This window comes from Myodes glareolus, chromosome 26 (assembly GCF_982192425.1).
Source record: "Myodes glareolus chromosome 26, mMyoGla1.1, whole genome shotgun sequence".
Taxonomy (NCBI): domain Eukaryota; kingdom Metazoa; phylum Chordata; class Mammalia; order Rodentia; family Cricetidae; genus Myodes; species Myodes glareolus.
This window is the reverse complement of record NC_142051.1, coordinates 12,794,616-12,814,293: the sequence shown is the minus strand read 5'-3', so window position 1 is coordinate 12,814,293 and position 19,678 is coordinate 12,794,616. Positions and strand designations below refer to the sequence as shown.

At 53.2% G+C, this 19,678-nt stretch overlaps 1 protein-coding gene across 1 annotated transcript; it reads left to right on the top strand.

Moving 5' to 3' along the window:
* The first annotated feature begins 1,143 nt into the window (after positions 1-1,143).
* Esyt1 (extended synaptotagmin 1) lies at positions 1,144-17,996 on the top strand. Its single transcript, XM_087901924.1, has 31 exons — positions 1,144-1,562; positions 3,441-3,482; positions 3,898-4,032; positions 4,126-4,199; positions 4,294-4,366; positions 4,507-4,596; positions 5,146-5,201; positions 6,012-6,135; positions 6,242-6,418; positions 6,513-6,595; positions 7,990-8,038; positions 8,167-8,253; positions 8,339-8,431; positions 8,665-8,736; positions 8,837-8,923; positions 10,139-10,288; positions 10,503-10,649; positions 10,751-10,927; positions 11,060-11,142; positions 11,230-11,278; positions 11,367-11,456; positions 11,538-11,633; positions 11,844-11,915; positions 12,018-12,104; positions 16,015-16,155; positions 16,283-16,425; positions 16,517-16,615; positions 16,704-16,835; positions 16,912-17,017; positions 17,182-17,231; positions 17,568-17,996. The coding sequence occupies exons 1-31, from the start codon at positions 1,200-1,202 to the stop codon at positions 17,605-17,607; spliced, it is 3,267 nt and encodes a 1,088-aa protein (XP_087758050.1). The 5' UTR covers positions 1,144-1,199; the 3' UTR covers positions 17,608-17,996.
* Positions 17,997-19,678: the final 1,682 nt, after the last annotated feature.

The following is a 19,678-nucleotide window of genomic DNA, read 5'->3' as shown; positions in this document are numbered from 1 at the left end:
CCCCATTCGATTGGACTATTGGCAAGCCTGTAGGGCGTTTTGCTGGGGGAGGGCCCAGCCTATAGTGGGTGATGCCATCCTTGGGCAGGTGGTCCAAGGTTCTACAAGAAAGCAGGCTGAGCAAGCAATGGGGAACAAGCCAGTAAGCAGCACCCCTCATGGCCTCTGCATCAGCTCCTGCCTCCAGGTTCCTTCCTAGTTTGAGTTCCTGCCTTGACTTCCTTCACTGATGGACTATAATGAGTAAGTGAACGCCGAATAAACCCTTTCCTCCCCAAGTCGCTTTGGGTCATGGCTTTCATTACGGCAATCGTAAGCCTGACTCAGACACCAAGCATCAGGAAATGACTGGAAACGGAATTGCTGCTGCAGCGGAACCCTCACCTACTTTTGGTGTCGATTGACTAACTGGGAGATGCTAGAGAGAAACAATCCTCACTTCGCCACAACCTCTCCACTAGAGAGAAACAACCTCTCCACTTCCCCACTTCCTTCAAGGCTGGAATATTAGAACTCTAATTCTCATTCTCCAGTTCTTTAGTTGTGTGTCCCACAGACAAGGGAGGGGACTGAGGATAGGATCAGTGGACAGCCGGAGTCGGTCATCCAAGGCTTTCATTCCAAATAGGGTCATTTCTCTGACGTCTTTGTAAGGACAGCCAGAAAATGCTCAGAAGACAAAGAATATTCTTAGAATCAAAACTTGGGAAAGTTGACAAAGACTGTGGAAGATTCAGACAGACACTGCCAAGCCATCTGAATGGGTGGAAAGATAATACTGACCACCGGACACCCCTCAACACAAGCTCTCCCTGAACTCAGTAATTAGAGTAGCGGCTCTGCATGACGTCACTCCACAGGCGCTCCAATCCCACGTGGGAGGAGCAGTTGCTCCCGCCTCTAAGTGGGACGCCGCGCCCTGTTCTTTCTATGACCAGTCAAATACTGCCTTTTGGTTTCTTTCCTCCTTTTCCCGCCATCCAGCCCTCCCATCTTGACCCGCTGGTCCAATCACAGAGGTCCTGCCATCCCAAGCCCTCTAGTTTCTCAGGTCTGCGCGGCGCGAACCAACCCCAACGGGCAGGGGCGGGGCGGGGCGTAGCTTGAGGTCCCCGGGAGCACTATATATTCGGGGGGGAGAGCTGGACAGACCCGGCGCTGCTGCAGCTAGTCTGGAGGGTGCCCCGCGAGTCTGCCCCATGGAGCGCTCCCCTGAAGAAGAGGGCGCCAGCCCCGAACCCGCGGGGCAGCCCCCTGCCACCGACACCACGCGGGACCCGGGCTCGGGGATCCCACCCGCTGGCCCAAGTGCTGCGAGCGAGGCCCTGGCGGTGCTGTCTTCCTTCGGACGGCGCTTGTTGGTACTGGTGCCCGTGTACCTGGCCGGAGCTGCGGGTCTTAGCGTGGGTTTCGTGCTTTTCGGCCTCGCCCTCTACCTGGGCTGGCGCCGGGTCCGCGACGGGAAAGCACGGAGCCTGCGGGCAGCGAGGCAGCTGCTGGATGACGAGGAGCGAATCACAGCAGAAACGCTTTATATGAGCAACCGGGAACTACCTGCTTGGGTGAGTTGCCACTTCAGCCCTTGGTGCGGTATAGCTCTTCCTAGTCCTTCAACTCGGGCTCTCCCTCCCTATGAAGTCAGCTCCCCGAGTTGGGACAGTGCCCTCCCCCCCCCCCAGACTTCACCTCGTCCCGTTAGCGTTTGCTTGCTGGAACCAATACCCACCCTCTCCGCCCACCCTTGCCGCAGAGCGGATGCTTCCATCGAATCGGGACTTCTTCCTCAGTCTACTCGGACTACGGCAGTCCCAGCCCCGGCTCCCTCCCAGCCAAACGTGTAGAAAGCTCACTGTTCCTGACTTCTGGCGTCACTCGCGCCTTTGCCACGCTGCCTCTGGGGATCCCTTCACCCCACCCCCGTGATCGCTCAGAGGTTCCCCGGCTTTGCTAGCTCTTTCAAGGCTTTTTATCTACTTAAGGGCATCAGGGCTTCCCGTTTCCTGCCTTGTCCCTAGGTACCCGCTGAGACCCAACCCTGCAAGCATTGTTCAGCACCTGGAAGTGACCCACCGCAGTCGCCTTCCAGGGAGGGAGGCAGAGCAGCCAAGGCAGCTGCTGGGCCAAGGGAGGGGGTGCTGGGAAGAGAGTAGTGTGGCTGCTACAGTTCCCGCTGCTCGCTCTATTCGCACCCTGGGCGGCCCCACCCTTTTCCGGACTGTGGGCCACCTTCGCTTGCTTGCTTAGCTGACCCAGACCAGTATTTCAGTACCCTGTCTCCTGGGCTGAAAGAGATGCCTCTCTGGCCTTGCTAAAGCTGAGCGGGTTACCAACCCCTCCCTGGTACCCTTTCCAGGAGAGGTACCAGTTAGGTAGAGAGTGGCAGACACAGTCACACTTACCATGCCCTGGAGAGAAAAAGGAAGAAATGGTTCCATCTACCCCAAGCAACAACTATTACTCCTTCTCCCTCCCCGCTCCATGCAGAGCACAGGTGTCCTTTCCCATAGAAGGAGTTACCCAGGAAGAGAGAGAAAGGAGGTAGCGAGGATGGAAGCGAGGCGAGAGAGAGGACCTCTGCAGAGGCTTGCTTGCTTGCGCAGGCACTAGCGCACCAGGCCTAAGTAGCTCTTCCAGCCCCTCCCTAGGCTATCAAAGGGTTGTTTCTTCTCCTTCACCTTCTTCTATGGGAGCCCACGCCCAGTCCCAGGAGAGCAGGGAAGGCTGGACAAAAGAACCAGGACTTCTTCGTCCCAGGATTCCCTGGAGCTCTGATTTGACAGGATCTCCCGAGAAAGAATGTGCCCTTCTCTTTAAGACTCCTCCTCCCTCCTCCTCCTTTGCCCCAGAAGCTGCCATTTCTCCTCTCCGCACTCTCTGAAGCCTCTGCATGTATAGCCCTACATCCTGCCAGCTCCCCTCTCTAAAGAAGCCTGAGTGGCCACATTCTAAAGACAGAAGTCTCCTGCCCCCCGGATTGTATGCTTAAATCTGTATTAAAACCTTTTTCTTACTGGGCGTGGTGGCATAAAGCTTTAATCCCAGCACTTGAGAGGCAGAAGCAGGTGGATCTCTGTGAGCTGGAGGCCAGCCTGGTCTACAGAGTGAGTTCCAGGTCATCCAGGGCCACACGATGAGACCCTGTCTACAAACAGAACACAACTTTGTGCTGTCTTTAGACATAGCCTAGTAGCCCTCCTGCCTCTACCTTCCAAGTGCTGGGAATGGTTTGTGTCCCTAAACCCAGCCACCCCCCCCTTTTTTTTTGCTTTAAAAGGAAGGAAGAGGAAAAGAGAGGGAGGGAAGAGAACCCAGCACACCCTTGGCGTGGGGAGTCCCTGCCAGAGGGACATGTTGCATCTCTTCTGCATGCACCCACTGCCCTCTTAGGAAGCATACATGTAACGTATACTTACCCCTGACTCTGCTGTTTCCACTTCCAGGTCAGCTTTCCAGATGTGGAAAAGGTTGAATGGCTAAACAAGGTGAGGACTGTCTTGGCTTTGATTTTTCCTGAGTGGGATTTATTACTCTTTCGAGACCTTCTTACACCTCAACTCTAGTTGAGCCTAGTCCCCAAAGCTGCACATGGAGGTGGCTCTATCTTCCTGCTGCAAAGGTAGCTCAGACTCCTGACCCTCCCAGCTTAGCATCACTCCTCCAAAAACAGCTATGTGCTGTCAGGACCAGGTAGAGCTTGCCTTTAGACCAGTGGTTCTCAGCCTTCTTAATGCTGTGGTGACCCCCGACCATAAAATTATTTCCATTGCTGCTTCATAATCGTAATATTTTGACTGTTATGAATCGTAATGTAAATATCTGTGTTTTCTGATGAAAGGGTCGTTCGACCCCTGAGGGTCGTGGGTGAGTGGACTCTCCTCTGTTTTCTTTTCCGCCCAGATTGTGGCCCAGGTGTGGCCCTTCCTAGGCCAGTATATGGAGAAGCTCCTGGCTGAAACGGTGGCCCCAGCTGTGCGGGGCGCTAACCCCCATCTGCAAACGTTCACGTTTACGCGAGTGGAGCTGGGTGAGAAGGTGCGGCAGGAAAAAATGGACCAGGGTTTGGGGAGGCGGCAAGGGCTGAGTTGCTCCTTTCCTCCTGCCTCTTCTGAGACCACCTCTCTTTAGCCAGTACGCATCATTGGCGTCAAGGTTCACCCTAGTCAGAGAAAAGATCAGATTCTGTTGGACTTGAACGTCAGGTAACTCACCCCCTCCCCATTCCCTGTGGGTGGGTCCTGGTCTCTCCGCTGAAGCCTAGCATAAACCTTTATTTTCTTCCTCACTGCCTGCCAGCTATGTAGGAGATGTCCAGATTGATGTGGAAGTCAAGAAGTATTTCTGCAAAGCAGGAGTCAAGGGCATGCAGGTAGGGCAGGCGTTGGGGGTTCGTTAGGAGAGCCCGAGGTTTCATGGGCTCTGGAGTGAACAGTCAAGGCTGGGGAAGTGCAGGAGGACACGGGGCCTCTTCTAGAGAAGACTCTGATCTTCCTGCTCTTCTCACCCTAGCTACACGGTGTCTTGCGGGTGATTCTTGAGCCACTCACAGGGGACCTTCCTATCGTGGGGGCTGTGTCGATGTTCTTTATCAAACGCCCGGTAAGAGAGGCCATTGGTGGGAAATGGGCAACAGGCTTGTGGGTGTTGGGAAGAGAGGGAGCTGGTATAGAGGTAGCTAAAAGGATTAAGAAGACTGAGTGTAATGGTTCCCTAAGAGCCACCCTGACTCTTCTGAGTGTGACCATGCTCCCTGAGAGCCATCCTGACTCTTCTGAGTGTGACCATGCTCCCTGAGAGCCACCCTGACTCTTGTGAGTGTGACCGTGCTCCCTAAGAGCCACCCTGACTCTTCTGAGTGTGACGGTGCTCCCTGAGAGCCACCCTGACTCTTCTGAGTGTGACGGTGCTCTCTGAGAGCCATATTGACTCTTCTGAGTGTGACGGTGCTCCCCGAGAGTCATCCTGACTCTTCTGAGTGTGACGGTGCTCCCCGAGAGCCACCCTGACTCTTCTGAGTGTGACAGTGCTCTCTGAGAGCCATATTGACTCTTCTGAGTGTGACGGTGCTCCCTGAGAGCCATCCTGACTCTTCTGAGTGTGACCGTGCTCCCTGAGATCCACCCTGACTCTTCTGCCCTTTTCTTCCAGACACTTGACATCAACTGGACAGGGATGACCAATCTGCTGGACATCCCAGGACTTAGGTACTGGGGACCTTTGAGCACCTTCCCAGTCAGTATCACAGTCCAGGGCTGAGGGTTTAGAGACTCAAAGCAGTGAAGCCTCTGCCTCTGCCTTCGAGACCTCATTGCAGTGGGGAGATTGGACATGAAGTTTCGGAATGGGGTTTTTTTCTTCTGTGGAGGAACATGCATGAGGGAATGGAGACTCCTCAAGCAGGGGAAGAAAGAACAAGGAAGGCTGGGAATAGCAAAGGGAACCAGGGCCTGAAAGGAGCAAGAAAGATTCTCAAAGTCTCCCGCTCTGGTGAGATGGCTCAGTGGGCAAAGGCGTTGGCTGCCAACCTGATGGGTTCCGCACGCTTGTCCTCTGACCTCCACACATAGCCCATATGGCATACGTGTGCACACACATATGAAACAAATGTAATTAAAGAAAGACAAAGACTACTTCCTAAGCTAGGTGTGGTGGCACACACCTGTAATCGTAGCACCTGGGAGGTGGAGGCAGGAGGCGGTCAGGGCAGGCATGGACTATGTAACAAACCCTAACGAGGAGTTCAGGGCCAGCATGGGCTACATAACAAACCCTAACGAGCAGTTCAAAGCCAACATGGGCTACATAACCAACCCTAATGAGGAGTTCAGGGCAGGCATGGGCTATGTAACAAATCCTACGAGGAGTTCGGGGCTAGCACTAGCACGGGCTATGTAACCAACCCTCACCCAGCCAGGGATCCCCAGCGAGACCTAAAAGGCTGAAACCTTCTCTGCGCTGGGAACACAGCTGAGTGGGGGGGAACTTGAACCTTTCCTCTTCCTACCCCCGTTCAGCTCCCTCTCCGACACCATGATCATGGATTCTATTGCTGCCTTCCTTGTGCTGCCCAACCGACTGCTGGTGCCCCTTGTGCCTGACCTTCAAGATGTGGCCCAGTTACGCTCCCCACTACCCAGGGTATGGCATCTGAAGAGACCCCCAGGGTTTGGCATCTGAAGAGACCGGTCTCTCTCAGGGGCCCAGGCTGGGTTCTTCGAGTCTCACCATTGGTTCCTAACTCCAGGGCATCATTCGGATCCACCTTCTGGCGGCCCGAGGGCTGAGTTCCAAGGACAAATATGTGAAAGGCCTGATCGAGGGCAAGTCAGATCCCTATGCCCTGGTTCGTGTGGGCACCCAGACATTCTGCAGTCGCGTCATAGATGAGGAACTCAACCCTCACTGGGGGGAGACTTACGAGGTAAGACGCTGTGGAGCGGCAGTGTGTGGTGGTGGGAGAGACCCTCGCAGCTGCAGGCTGCAGCCCTGAGACCAGAGGCCACTGTGCTCCCCAGGTGATTGTCCACGAGGTCCCGGGGCAGGAGATCGAGGTGGAGGTGTTTGATAAAGATCCAGATAAAGACGATTTTCTGGGAAGGTGAGACTGCGCGTTTTAGATTCTAAAGTCCCAGTGTTCCCAAGATTCTGAAAGTAGTAGAGCGCGCGCTCTCTCTCTCCCTCTCTCTCTCTCCCTCTCTCTCTCTCTCCCCCCTCTCCTTCTTCCTCTCTCCCTCTCTCTCTCTTCCTCCCCCCATCTCTCCCTCCTTCCCTTAGTGTAAGATCCTCTTGGGGCTGGAGAGATGGCTCAGCCCGTAAGCATGTGTACCACTCTTGCAGAGGACCCAAGTTCAGGTCCTAGCACCCATGGGAGGCCCACAATCTCCTGTAACTCCAGCTCCTGGTCCCCTGGCCTTCCAGGCACCTTCACTCATGCATATACCCCACACAGAACCCACACAGACCTCACACAGTCCCCACACACAGACCCCACACAGAACCCACACAGACCCCACACAGTCCCCACACACAGACCCCACACAGAACCCACACAGACCACACACAGTCCCCACACAGACCCCACACAGACCCCACACAGACCCCACACACAGACCCCACACAGTCCCCACACACAGACCCCACACAGTCCCCACACACAGATCACACACAGACCACACACACAGACCACACACAGTCCCCACACAGACCCCACACACAGAACCCACACAGACCCCACACAGACCCCACACACAGACCCCACACACAGACCACACACAGACCACACACAGACCACACACAGACCACACACAGACCACACACAGACCCCACACACAGTCCCCACACACAGACCACACACAGACCACACACAGACCACACACAGTCCCCACACACAGAACCCACACAGACCCCACACACAGACCACACACAGACCACACACAGTCCCCACACACAGACCCCACACACAGAACCCGCACATACCCCACACAGAACCCACACAGTCCCCACACACAGACCACACACAGAACCCACACAGTCCCCACACACAGACCACACACAGTCCCCACACACAGAACCCACACAGACCCCACACACAGACCACACACAGACCCCACACACAGACCCCACACACAGAACCCGCACATACCCCACACAGAACCCACACAGACCACACACAGTCCCCACACACAGACCCCACACACAGACCACACACAGTCCCCACACAGACCCCACACACAGACCCCACACAGACCCCACACACAGACCCCACACACAGAACCCACACAGACCACACACACAGACCCCCACACAGACCCCACACAGACCCACACAGACCCCACACAGTCCCCACACACAGACCCCACACAGACCCCACACAGACTTCTTCAAGATAAATGAAAATGACTCTGGTTATTCCTGGAGGTGAGTGGAAGGGCTCTGACTGGCCACTAATTACCATTCCCCTCTTCTGCCCCCTTCCCGCCCCCCCCCCCCCAGAATGAAGTTGGATGTAGGGAAGGTACTACGGGCTGGAGTCCTGGACGACGTAAGTTGGGAGAAGAGGATGTGGGAGTGACCTCACCCTATGGGCAACTGATAGCTGCTATCGCGGTGGCAAACGGTTGGGTCGCTGACCCATCTCTACTTCTCACTTCCCTCACTTCCTTCCCTCAGTGGTACCCGCTACAAGGTGGGCAGGGCCAAGTTCATCTGAGGCTAGAATGGCTATCACTTTTGTCAGACGCAGAGAAACTGGATCAGGTAAGCTGCTCAGGAACCAGAAGACAGACAGGGGTGACATTTGGGGACAGGAGGATGAGGTGTGACCACGGTGCTCTCCTCCCAGGTCCTACAGTGGAATCGGGGCATCACTTCTCGACCAGAGCCCCCATCAGCTGCCATCCTTGTTGTCTACTTGGATCGGGCCCAGGATCTTCCTGTGAGTTTGGCTGGTAGAGTGGGAAAAGCCTTGGGAAAAGGGTGCCCACTCCTCCTTAACTGAGGATGCAGATGCCCCTGCCTACAAAGGGTACCACGAAGGTTCTCGGGAGGGGTCAGGTCTACCTGGAAGGAGAGAGTCTGCTAACCCCACCTTCGTTCATCAAAACCCAACATCCAACCCTCAAAAGATGACTTCTAAATTCTGTCGTCCGCTCCCCCCCCCCAACACAGCTGAAGAAAGGAAACAAGGAACCCAACCCCATGGTGCAACTGTCAGTTCAGGATGTGACCCAGGAGAGCAAGGTAAGGGAGCACAGGCTTCTCCGCAGGATGCTTGCAAGTGAGTGTCAGCCAAACAGGAGTGGTGTTGGGTACGTGTCCTCACACCATCATCGCCTCTCAGGCTACCTACGGCACCAACTGCCCGGTATGGGAAGAAGCGTTCCGATTTTTCCTGCAAGACCCTCGGAGCCAGGAGCTTGATGTTCAGGTGAGAGCCACCTCATTCTTCCTATCTCCCCAAACTTTATTGGTACATTTTGTTCCTTATGTTTTGTGTGTGTGTGTGTGTGTGTGTGTGTGTGTGTGTGTGTGTGTGTGTGTGTGTAAGATACTGGGGATTAATTCAGGGCCCCGTTTGTTCTAGGCATTAGATTAGGGCTCTTGTTTTGAGACAGGGTCTCTCTACATAGCCCTGCTTGTCACAGAGATCTGCTGCCTCTTCCTCCCAAGTGCTGAAATCGAAGGCGTGGGTTGCCACAGCCAGTTCTGTTTTTGACAGGGTTTCACTGTATATATAGGCCAGGCTGGCCTCAAACTCAGAGAAATTCACCTGCCTCTCTGCCTGAGTGCTTAAAGGTGTGTGCTACCACACCAGTCCTAGAGTTCCATTTTGTAAGTGCTAACTCTGTGCTTGAAATGAGTGACTTTTATGGTGCGCAGATTGTGCCCCAATAAAATGAACATTTTAAAGATCATAGCCAGTATCATGGCTTCTGTGCTCACTGGTCGGTTTCCTAGAGGAAACACCTAATGCAAACAAAGACCATACATACAGCCTTTGAAGATGGTGAGAGAAGACATGGAGGCTGAGGCAGGTGGGACTGGAAATGGGGGCTGGCAGAGCTGTTCAGAGGGTCAAGTCCTGCCTGGTGACTGGGGAACAAGCCACAGAATATACAGAGAGGCGGAAGAGACCCGACTGCACCATTGTCCTCTGACCTGCACACACATGCATGGGCACCTTCCATAAGTTGTGCCCTCACACACAACAGTTTTGTTTTTCCCAAACAGTTACAGAGTTTGTGAAGGAACAAAGATCTCAACGGAGCCTAAAGCATAGATAAGTAGGGTTGAGATAGGCAGGAGAGAATGACAATGTTCGCAGGGAAACAATGAGCAAAGGTAGAAGAGATGGTGGTATAGAAAAAGATGGGAAACTCTGGTCATGAGTGAGCAAAAGGTTTGTGACTGTTTAGGGGGAGCGGGGTGCAGGGAGATCAGCTGAAGTCATGTGTGACTGTCTGGGGGAGTGGGGTGCGGGGAGATCAACTGGAGTCATGTGTGACTGTCTGGGGGGATTGGGGTGCGGGGAGATGAGCTGGAGTCGTGTGTAACTGTCTGGGGGGACGGGGTGCAGGGAGATGAGCTGGAGTCATGCTGGTTTCCTCACTATGCCTTCACCTCACTCATCCTGTGCCTATAGGTGAAGGATGACTCTAGGGCCCTGACATTAGGGGCACTGACTCTCCCTCTGGCTCGCCTGTTGACGGCCTCGGAACTCACCCTGGACCAGTGGTTCCAGCTCGGCAGCTCAGGCCCAAACTCCAGGCTCTACATGAAGCTGGTCATGCGGGTACGGTGATGGAGGAGGTGATGGAGGATGTGCGGGTGCTGGGGAGGCCTGGGGATTCCTTGGTATTCAGAACATGGAAGGGAGCCCATTCCGGTCAAAAGGTCTAGCCCCTGTAGCCGGTCCGAGGCACATCAAACACTGCTGATCCCTAGAGCCCCTGCTCCGTCCCCCAGCCTGCGCTGTGACTTATCCGCCATCACGCTGTCTTTCGCAGATCTTATACTTGGATTCATCAGAAATCTGCTTCCCCACTGTGCCCGGCGCCCAGGACCTGGACAGTGACAACCCCCAGATGGGCAGCAGCGTAGATGTCCCGCCTCGGCCCTGTCAGACATCTCCTAACAGCCACTTTGGGACTGAGGTAAGCGGTCCCCGGAAACGAGAAGTTTGTATTCGCCCACACAGTGCCAAGCCTGTTCTAGGGTGGGTTCTGAGGTCTTGCCCCGTCTGTCCCTCCTGCAGAATGTTCTTCGGATCCATGTATTAGAGGCTCAGGACCTAATTGCCAAAGACCGTTTCCTGGGGGGATTGGTGAAGGGCAAATCAGACCCCTATGTCAAACTGAGGGTGGCGGGACAAAGCTTCCGGAGCCATGTTGTTCGGGAGGATCTCAATCCCCGCTGGAACGAGGTTTTCGAGGTCAGAACCGAGTGACCGGGACTCCTGTCTGCCCCACAAGTGGCTGCCAGTCCTCCGTGGTCAGAGGGTGGGGGATGGGCAGAGAGGAAAAGGAGAGAAATCCCTTTCATCTGCACTGTTTTCTCCTGGTAGGTGATTGTCACCTCGATTCCAGGCCAAGAGCTTGAGATTGAGGTCTTTGATAAGGACTTGGACAAGGATGACTTTTTGGGCAGGTAGGAGTCGGGAGTTCCGGTGGACAGATAATGTTGGCCGCGTGGGCCGTGGTATTGACCCCAGCCCCTTGTCTCCATTCCCTGCAGGTATAAAATGAGTCTCACCACAGTCCTCAACAGCGGCTTCCTTGATGAGGTGAGCATGAGATGAGACCCACGCCGCCGCCGCCTCGTCACCATGGCAACCATCTCATCCTCGCCACCCTCCCTGCCTATCTCCACAGTGGCTGACCCTGGAGGATGTCCCATCTGGCCGGCTGCACTTGCGCCTGGAACGTCTGACCCCTAGGCCTACTGCTGCTGAGTTAGAAGAGGTGAGGGGAACGGGCTGGAGACCAGGTGGAGCGGGGTGAGCCCTCCGTCAGCTCCCACCCACAGCCCACTCTGTGTCCCAGGTGCTGCAGGTCAACAGTCTGATCCAGACTCAGAAGAGCTCAGAGCTGGCAGCGGCCCTGCTCTCTGTCTACTTGGAACGGGCAGATAATCTGCCGGTAAGAGCGGCTCCCCATGGCCTTCGTGGCCCCTCTTCGGGCTCCCTTGGGTGTGAGTGCACCTTATAGAGTTGGAAGAGCAAGTGGTCCCACCGGAGGATGGTGCTGGGATGAGATTATCCAAAGCCATGAGGTGGGGGCTGGGAAGTGCAGATGGCGAGGTGGCCAGGGCGTGAGTTTGTGAACTTATGACTGATACTGTCCTTCCAGCTCCGAAAAGGCACCAAGCCCCCCAACTCTTACGCTACTCTCACTGTGGGAGAGACTTCCCATAAAACCAAGGTAGGAGAAGATGCCTTGTAACGGGGATCCTTTACTGCTAAGGGTAGGAGGAAGAGGCTAGAAGACAGTTCCCCCCACTGACCAACTCCTCATCTCCAACAGACTGTTTCCCAGACGGCAGCCCCCATCTGGGAGGAGAACACCTCCTTTCTCATCAGGAAGCCACATGCGGAGAGCCTGGAGCTTCAGGTAAGGGGAACTCACTGCAGGGACTCATTGCGGAGGTCCTGCGGCTCCAGCCACAGACCACAGGAAAACTCTTGGTGGCAAACACCTGTAATCATGTTGCTTGGGGATCTGAAGCAGGAGGATTGCCCTGAGTTCATAAGCCAGTCTGGGCTAGTAAGATCCTGTTTCAAAAAAACAAAGGGGCTGGAAAGATGGCTCGGTGGTTAAGAGCACTGGCTGTTCTTCCAGAGGATCTAGGTTCAAATCCCAGCACCTACATGGTGACTCACAGCTGTCTATAACTCCAAGATCTGACATCCTCACCCAGGTATACATGCAAGCAAAATACCAATGCATGTAAAATAAATAAATTATAAAACAAAAACAAAAAACAGGTGAGAGAGGAAGCAAGCCTGAGTTCTTATCCTTGGGAGTCACTCCACTATAGGAGGGCAGTAACCAGAGAATACAGACAGCGGTGTAACTGAGGCCGGGCGGTGGTGGCACATGCCATAATCCGAGCACGTGGGAGGCAGACGTGGGCAGGTGGATCTCTGTGAGTTTGAGGCTAGCCTGGTCTACAGAGAGTTTCAGGACAGCCAAGAATGTTACACAGAGAAACCCAGCCTCAAAAAAACCAAAGAAGAAAAGAAAGAAAGCAATGTGACTAAGTGTAAAGGCAGAAGGTGGGGAGAGAAAAGGAGAGGTGTGGGGCAGAGAAAAGCATCCTTGGGAGACTTCTGAACTTAAGGGAAGATAGGTCCTAACCAGCCAGCCCAGCAAGGCCAGTGGTGGCTCTCAGCGCCCACACTGGGCAGCTTCCATAAACCAGGATCTGACGTCTATATACATTGTGCATGTACTCTCTCACACACACATACATATATGCATAAAATAAAACCAAACATTTAAAAATAGAACAGGAATGCCTTTTAGGGTGAGGAAAAAAATAGTAGAAAAATTTATTATAGAGAGACTCGTAATAGAGAGTTCTCCATATCATGCTAAGGATTTGGATTTGGGATGCGATGCGCTGAAAAAAGAATTTGGCCTGGGTGTGGTTGGTGCAGACTTGTGATTCTGCACGTGGGAGATGGAGGCCGGAAGGTCAGAAAATCTAGGCCCACTGCATCGTAAGTTCAAGGCCAGCTAGGCCTCATGAGACCCTGTCTCAGAAGAAAGGTCTTTGTACTTTATACTAAAAGCTCAAGGGTCTTATTTGAAGGTGTGACCATTTCGGACTTGCAGTTAGGATGGTCATGACCGATTACAGGGTCAGCAGTGGGGTGGCTGCCCACTTAAGGAACGAGTTGGTCTGTGTACGTGGTGGCACAAGCTTGCAGGACACTGAGGGGGATCCTAAGACTGAGGTCGGCGAGAGCCACATAATGAGACCCCGCCTCAAGTGAGGGGAGACATCGGAGTGATTACGTTAGGACAAAGGTCTGCTAGAAATAGTTTGGTTTCTTGTTGAGTGTGCACACACATGTGAGTGCTGATCTATGGGAGAGGACACCCGTGGATGACATGACTTGACTTCTGCCTCGCTTTAGACAGGGTCTCTTTGTTTTGTTTTGTTTTTTGGTCTGTGTCCACCAAGGCTAGCTAGCAGAGCTCCCGTGGCTTCTATCTCCTCATGAGGACACTGCCATTGGTCACTTGGGTTGGGCTATGGGGTTTGAACTCAGGTTCTCTCTGCCCTCACTGGGTCACCTCCTAGCCCCATCATTACCCCCCCCAACAAAACAAAAATACGTTTTTATTACATAACTCTGACTGACCTAGAGCTCACAGAAATCTGTCTCCCAAGGGCTGGGATTAAAGATACGTGGTATCATGCCTGACTTTTTGTTTGTTTGTCTTGTTTGTTTGTTCGTTTGTCGAGGCAGGGTTTCTCAGTAGCTAGGGAGCCAGTCCTTGAACTAGCTTTGTAGACCAGGCTGGCCTCAAACTCATACAGATCCGCCTGCCTCTGCCTCCTCGGTGCTGGGATTAAAGGCGTGTGTGCGCCACCACTGCCCAGAGCCAGGCTATTTTGTTTGTTTGCTTGTTTAAAAACTTCTGGGTGTTTTTGTTGACTTTTTGAGACAGCATCTGTAGCCTCTACTTCTGACAGTCTTCCTGTCCCAACCCCTTGACTGCTGGAGTTGCCTGCTGGCACGAGACATCCTTCTGCTGTTTTTGCTTGTTTTGAGAGGAAGGTAGGAACAAAGAACAATCTAGATGGAAACCACCTGGGTTTGAGACAAAGGTGACGCTGATCGCAGAGCAAGGGATTATTTGAATTTGCAGTCTTCAAGGGAAATCTCTGAAGAGCCACCCAGAAGGTAGACCTGTGTGGTGTCGACTGCTTTCCCTCTTGTGGGAGCAAGAGCCTGCCTCTGGGCCTGCAACCATGGCAAGAGTGCGCAGGGAGTATGCCAAGTGAAAAAGACAGCCGATATGCTGGGCACCCTCACAACTCAAAAGACAGATCACAGAAGAATTTTCAAGGGACCTAAATTATAGCAAGAAAGGGACCTAAATTATAGCAAGAATACCATGAAAGAGCAGATTGCAGAAACCAAGATAGTTTCAAAAGACTGGAAGAGACCTAAAGTTTCCAAGAGGTAGAATAAAGACAATTTTAAAATTATGAGCCAGGCAGTGGTGGTGCATGCTTTTAATCCCAGTACTCGGGAGGCAGAGGCAGGCAGATCTCTGAGTTCGAGGTCAGCCTGGTCTACAGAGCGAGTTCCAGGATAGTCAAGGCTATACAGAGAAACCCTGTTTGGAAAAACATAACCAATAATGAGACAAATAAAAGGTGTGTGTCAGTTCTTCTTGCCTTCCCTAACAGAATATACACTGTCTGTAAAGTTAGCAAATGAGAGGACGGGAGACATGCCTCGGCACGTAAAGGCGCATGCCTGCAAGCCTGACACCAGGGTGTGATCTTTGGAACCCATTTCTAAGGGTGGACCTCTGACCTCAAGTATCATGACATTTGTGAATCTGTGCACACACTAATATTAAAAAGCCAGGAAATACAAAGAGATATAGCCAGGCGGTGGTGGCACAGGCCTTCAATCCCAGCACTTGGGAGGCAGAGGCAGGCAGATCTCTGTGAGTTTGAGGCCAGCCTGGTCTACACAGTGAGTTCCAGGATAGCCGGGGCTACACAGAGAAGCCCTATCTTAACCCCTTCCTCCTTCCAAAAAAGTTAGATGTGAAATATAGAAAGTATGGTAGGCAAAATTTTCTTTTCTTTCTTGGAGACATGGAGTCCAAGCTGGCTCCAAACTTGGCCTGTTGCCTAGGATGACTCTCAGATTCTGGCCCTCCTGACGCCACCCCGAGTGCTGGAATGATAGGCATGCACCCTCACACCCAGATTTATGTGGAGCTGGGGACTGAACTCAGAGCTTCAAGCATGCTAGGCAAGCAGTTCGCCGACTGAGCTCCATGCCCAGACACTCATCATTTGCTTTCTCCTAGTGAGACTATGTAGCCCTGGCTGTCCTGGGACTTGCTATGTAGACCAGGTTGTCCTCAAACTCAGAGATCTACCTGCTTCTGCCTCCTGATTGCTAGGATTAAAGGTGTGCGCCACCATGCCTGGCAATTAACTTTTAGTTTTTGCTGTTCTTTTTCCACTCTGGTGGTCCTGCTGGTAAGCCTGTGAATGCTTACAAAGTAGAAAGTAGAATCTAAGGAAAGCTAGGCATGGCGGCTCACGCCTGTAATCCCAGCCCTGGAGAGGCTGAGGTAGGCCATCTCAGTAACCGAAGGCAGCCTGGATGATACCTGTTCTCAGGGGTAAGGGACGGAGGGGCTAGCGGCTGTAATGTGTATTCTGTTCCTCCAAAAGGAAACTCTCTCACCAAACCACCCAAGTGTTTGGTTCATAAATGCCAAGCTTCAATAATTGATCAGTAAATTTGCCCCACAGGTTCGGGGTGAAGGGACTGGCACCCTGGGCTCCCTATCCCTGCCTCTCTCCGAGCTCCTCCAGGCAGACCGACTCTGCTTGGACAAATGGTTCGCACTCAGTAACGGTCAGGGCCAAGTGCTAATGCGAGCACAGCTAGGGGTGAGTACAGTAAGGGAGGCAGGCGCACGATGTGGGAGGGCTCAGGGCTGAAGTCCGAAGCGGTGGGAGCAGAGGTGGTGTCCTTCTAGTGAGGACCCTGCCCAGCTTACGGCTCTCCTGCCCCCAGATCCTAGTGTCCCAACACTCAGGAGTGGAAGCCCACAGCCACAGCTCCTCCTCTCTCAATGAGGAACCCAAGGCCTCAGGGGCAGCCGCTCACATCTCCACCCCAGTGCTGGAGGTCCGGCATCGCCTGCCACACGGTGACAGGTAAGGGACTGGGATGGAGACGATTTGCCGGCAAAAATATGATTTTTTTTCCAAGGCTTTCCTAGACGCCATGTTCTTCGTCTTTCCACAGCCCCTCTGAGGCTCCTATTGGGCCTCTGGGCCAGGTGAAGCTGACGGTGTGGTACCACAGTGATGAACAGAAGCTGGTCAGCATCATCCACAGCTGCCGGTGAGACCCTGCCACCCGTCCTCTCGGGCCGCTGCAGTCCTGCGGCGCGAGCGAGCGCTGCAATGCCCCCCGCACCCTTCTGTCCTAGGTCCCTTCGACAAAATGGCCGTGATCTCCCAGATCCTTATGTGTCGCTGTTGCTACTCCCAGACAAGAACCGAGGCACCAAGAGGAAGACCTCACAGAAGAAAAAGACCCTGGACCCGGAGTTCAACGAGCGGTCAGTGAACGGCCCTTCCCACGGGGAGGCGGAAGGCTTCACGTGGGCCTCGCGCTCTAATCCCGTGCCTTTCCAGGTTTGAGTGGGAGCTGCCCCTGGATGGGTCTCTCAGGCGAAAACTAGATGTGTCTGTGAAGTCAAACTCCTCCTTCATGTCAAGAGAGCGTGAGCTTCTGGGAAAGGTAAGAGGGTGAGGAGGAGGCGGGATGGTGCCGCTGCTGGAACCTAGCTTCCGGTTAAGGAGACCACCAGGGTGCCTTGGGAAAGTGGTTTGAGATAGGATGTGATGATGGGTGTGTTCTTTAAATACCAAAATACCATCTCAGCCCTGCCATCTTCCACGCAGGTGCAGCTGGATCTAGCTGAGATAGACCTCTCCCAGGGTGCAGCCCAATGGTGAGTGTCCGCATAGGAGCGGGTGGGACTGGGTAGGCACCGTGGAGAAATCCCAGTCAGAGGAAGAAAAGGACGCAGAGGAAGCTGAGAACCATTGATCCCATTAAGCCCAGAAGCCCTAGGCATGTCTTTCACTTTATGAGAGATGACAACTGGGCCCGGTGGCTCGTGGCTGTGGTCCCAGCCTGTGGGGGAGCTGGAGAATTGTGGGTTCAAGAACAGCCTGACTCCACGGCAAGTTCCAGCCTGGGGTGCAGACAGAATGAGACTCTGTCTTAGAAGGCAGAAGAGATGCAGGAGTCCTCATCTGCCTGAGCTCTGTCCTTGTTTCCCTAGGTATGACCTGATGGACGAGAAAGACAAGGGTGGTTCCTAGGCGCTGGTGACGCCCGACATTGCTCTGTCTTCTTGCCTTGCCTCTTGCCTCAGTGTGGTGAGCCTACAGCTCGGGCTCCAGGGCTGAACCTGAGCCCCTTTGCCTTCTGGGCCCGTATCAGGGTCTTTGCCTGACCAAAGACGATCATATATAAGCCTCCGCTGCACGGCCTTTATCCTTCGGGCTCCTGGGGCAGGGACCCAAGCTGGCTATTTCCTGCTCTGCCTGCACCCTGTTCTGCCTCCCACCTCCTCAGGGCCTCACGACCTGTGCCTGGCCACTGGCAGCACCAGCAGTGGCACAAGATCATGCCAGATACAGCTTTTGGGAAGCTCTCTTTTTTTTTTTTTTTTTTTACGTAATAAAAACTATACAGAAAAACAGCTTCACCAACTCGCGTGCCGTCTTTTTTTTTTTTAAATATTTTATTTATTTATTCTTTCTGTGTGTATGCCTAAAGGCCAGAAGAGGACACCAGAGCTCATTACAGATGGTTGTGAGCCACCATGTGGTTGCTGGGAATTGAACTCAGGACCTTCGGAAGAGCAGGCAATGCTCTTAAACGCTGAGCCATCTCTCCAGCCCCCCCGTCTTTTTTTTTTAAATATTTATTTATTTGTTTGTTTATTTATTATGTATACAATATTCTGTCTGTGTGTATGCCTGCAGGCCAGAAGAGGGCACCAGACCTCATTACAGATGGTTGTGAGCCACCATGTGGTTGCTGGGAATTGAACTCAGGACCTTTGGAAGAGCAGGCAATGCTCTTAACCTCTGAGCCATCTCTCCAGCCCCTCGCGTGCCGTCTTTGACCAGGGCCATGCTAATCTCTCTTATTGCTCTAAGTTAGTCCGTGCTGCCGAACTGAGCATAAGGTCTTCTGTGTCTGCCATGGGCCACCAGGGAGAAAACACGTGGGTGTGAAGGTAGACACGTGTGGAAAACGTACGGCGTCACCCCCACCTTACTCAACCCACTCTCGAAAAGATAAGTGAATCAGTCTGATCCACTTTGTGTGAACTGGGAACACTTAGGCCTTATCCACCTCCGAGTCATTAGAAATCGGTCTGGAGGTGGTGATTATTACCAAGCAATGATGTTCAGATGGGCAGAAAGGACTCCAGACAGCAGGACTGGGTTTTTGACAAAGGGCAGAGGCTATAAGCGCACTGTAGAACTAATCTGCTATGGAGTTCCGCACCGCCTCTGCCAATCCACGGTATCTTCTATTAAACGTTAGGCTCAAAGCAACAGTGGCCTTTTCCCTACGGATAGGAACTCCAGCCTATCCATGGCGTCTCTCCAACTGTCAAAAGCTTTCATTCAATTTGGAAAGATATGTTTACTTAATGGTTAAAACCTATGACACTGCAGTAACCAAGAGAATTGGTCCCAGCCAAGAGATGGAAAGGCTCTTGTGTGAGGTATCAGAAGGTGGTGGGGGGACTGGGACTAATCTGCTCATCACTGCCATCTGCCATTCATGAACTTGGAAGTCCCGTCAGAGCACAAGGTCATAGAGTCAAGGACAGCAGTCACCTCCAAATGGCTTCAGGGCCGTCTGAGAGCTGAGAAGTCACTCTTACCTGGAACTACTCACCTTTCAGGAGTTGTCTTTTCCTTCGCTGAAGCAGGGTCTCCTGCACCCCAGGTGTCCCAGGCTGCCAAGGATGACCTTGAACTGCAGTCCTCCTCCCAAGTGCTGGGACCACAGGTGTGCACTACTATCTAAGACTGGGTGTAAACTCCACACCGTCTGAACAGAGCTGGCGTGTTTTTATCAGCCTGTGTGCGCTCAGCTACACCTACCGAAAGGTCCAGACCCCTCACTCCAGAATTTAAAACAAAGTTTAATCTTGCTATGTAGTTTAATCCTGGCTGGCCTGGAACATGTGGCAATTCTCCTGCCTCACTCTTCTGAGTGCCGGGATTATAGGTGTGTCGACCACCTTTGACTTCACTTCAGCATCTTGGAGGGGGAAGAACCTAGAGACACTAGGTGGAGAAACTTAAAACTTTAGTTTCTTATGTAATTATGAGATGCAGGGCACATAAAGCCCAAGGCCTGCTG

Bases quoted from the DNA above. Each gene is read 5' to 3' on its own strand.
- Esyt1 (XM_087901924.1), top strand. From the start codon at position 1,200: ATGGAGCGCTCCCCTGAAGAAGAGGGCGCCAGCCCCGAACCCGCGGGG. The intron at 16,836-16,911 runs GTCAGTGAACGG...GTGCCTTTCCAG, and splicing joins GACCCGGAGTTCAACGAGCG to GTTTGAGTGGGAGCTGCCCC. The intron at 17,232-17,567 runs GTGAGTGTCCGC...TTGTTTCCCTAG, and splicing joins TCCCAGGGTGCAGCCCAATG to GTATGACCTGATGGACGAGA.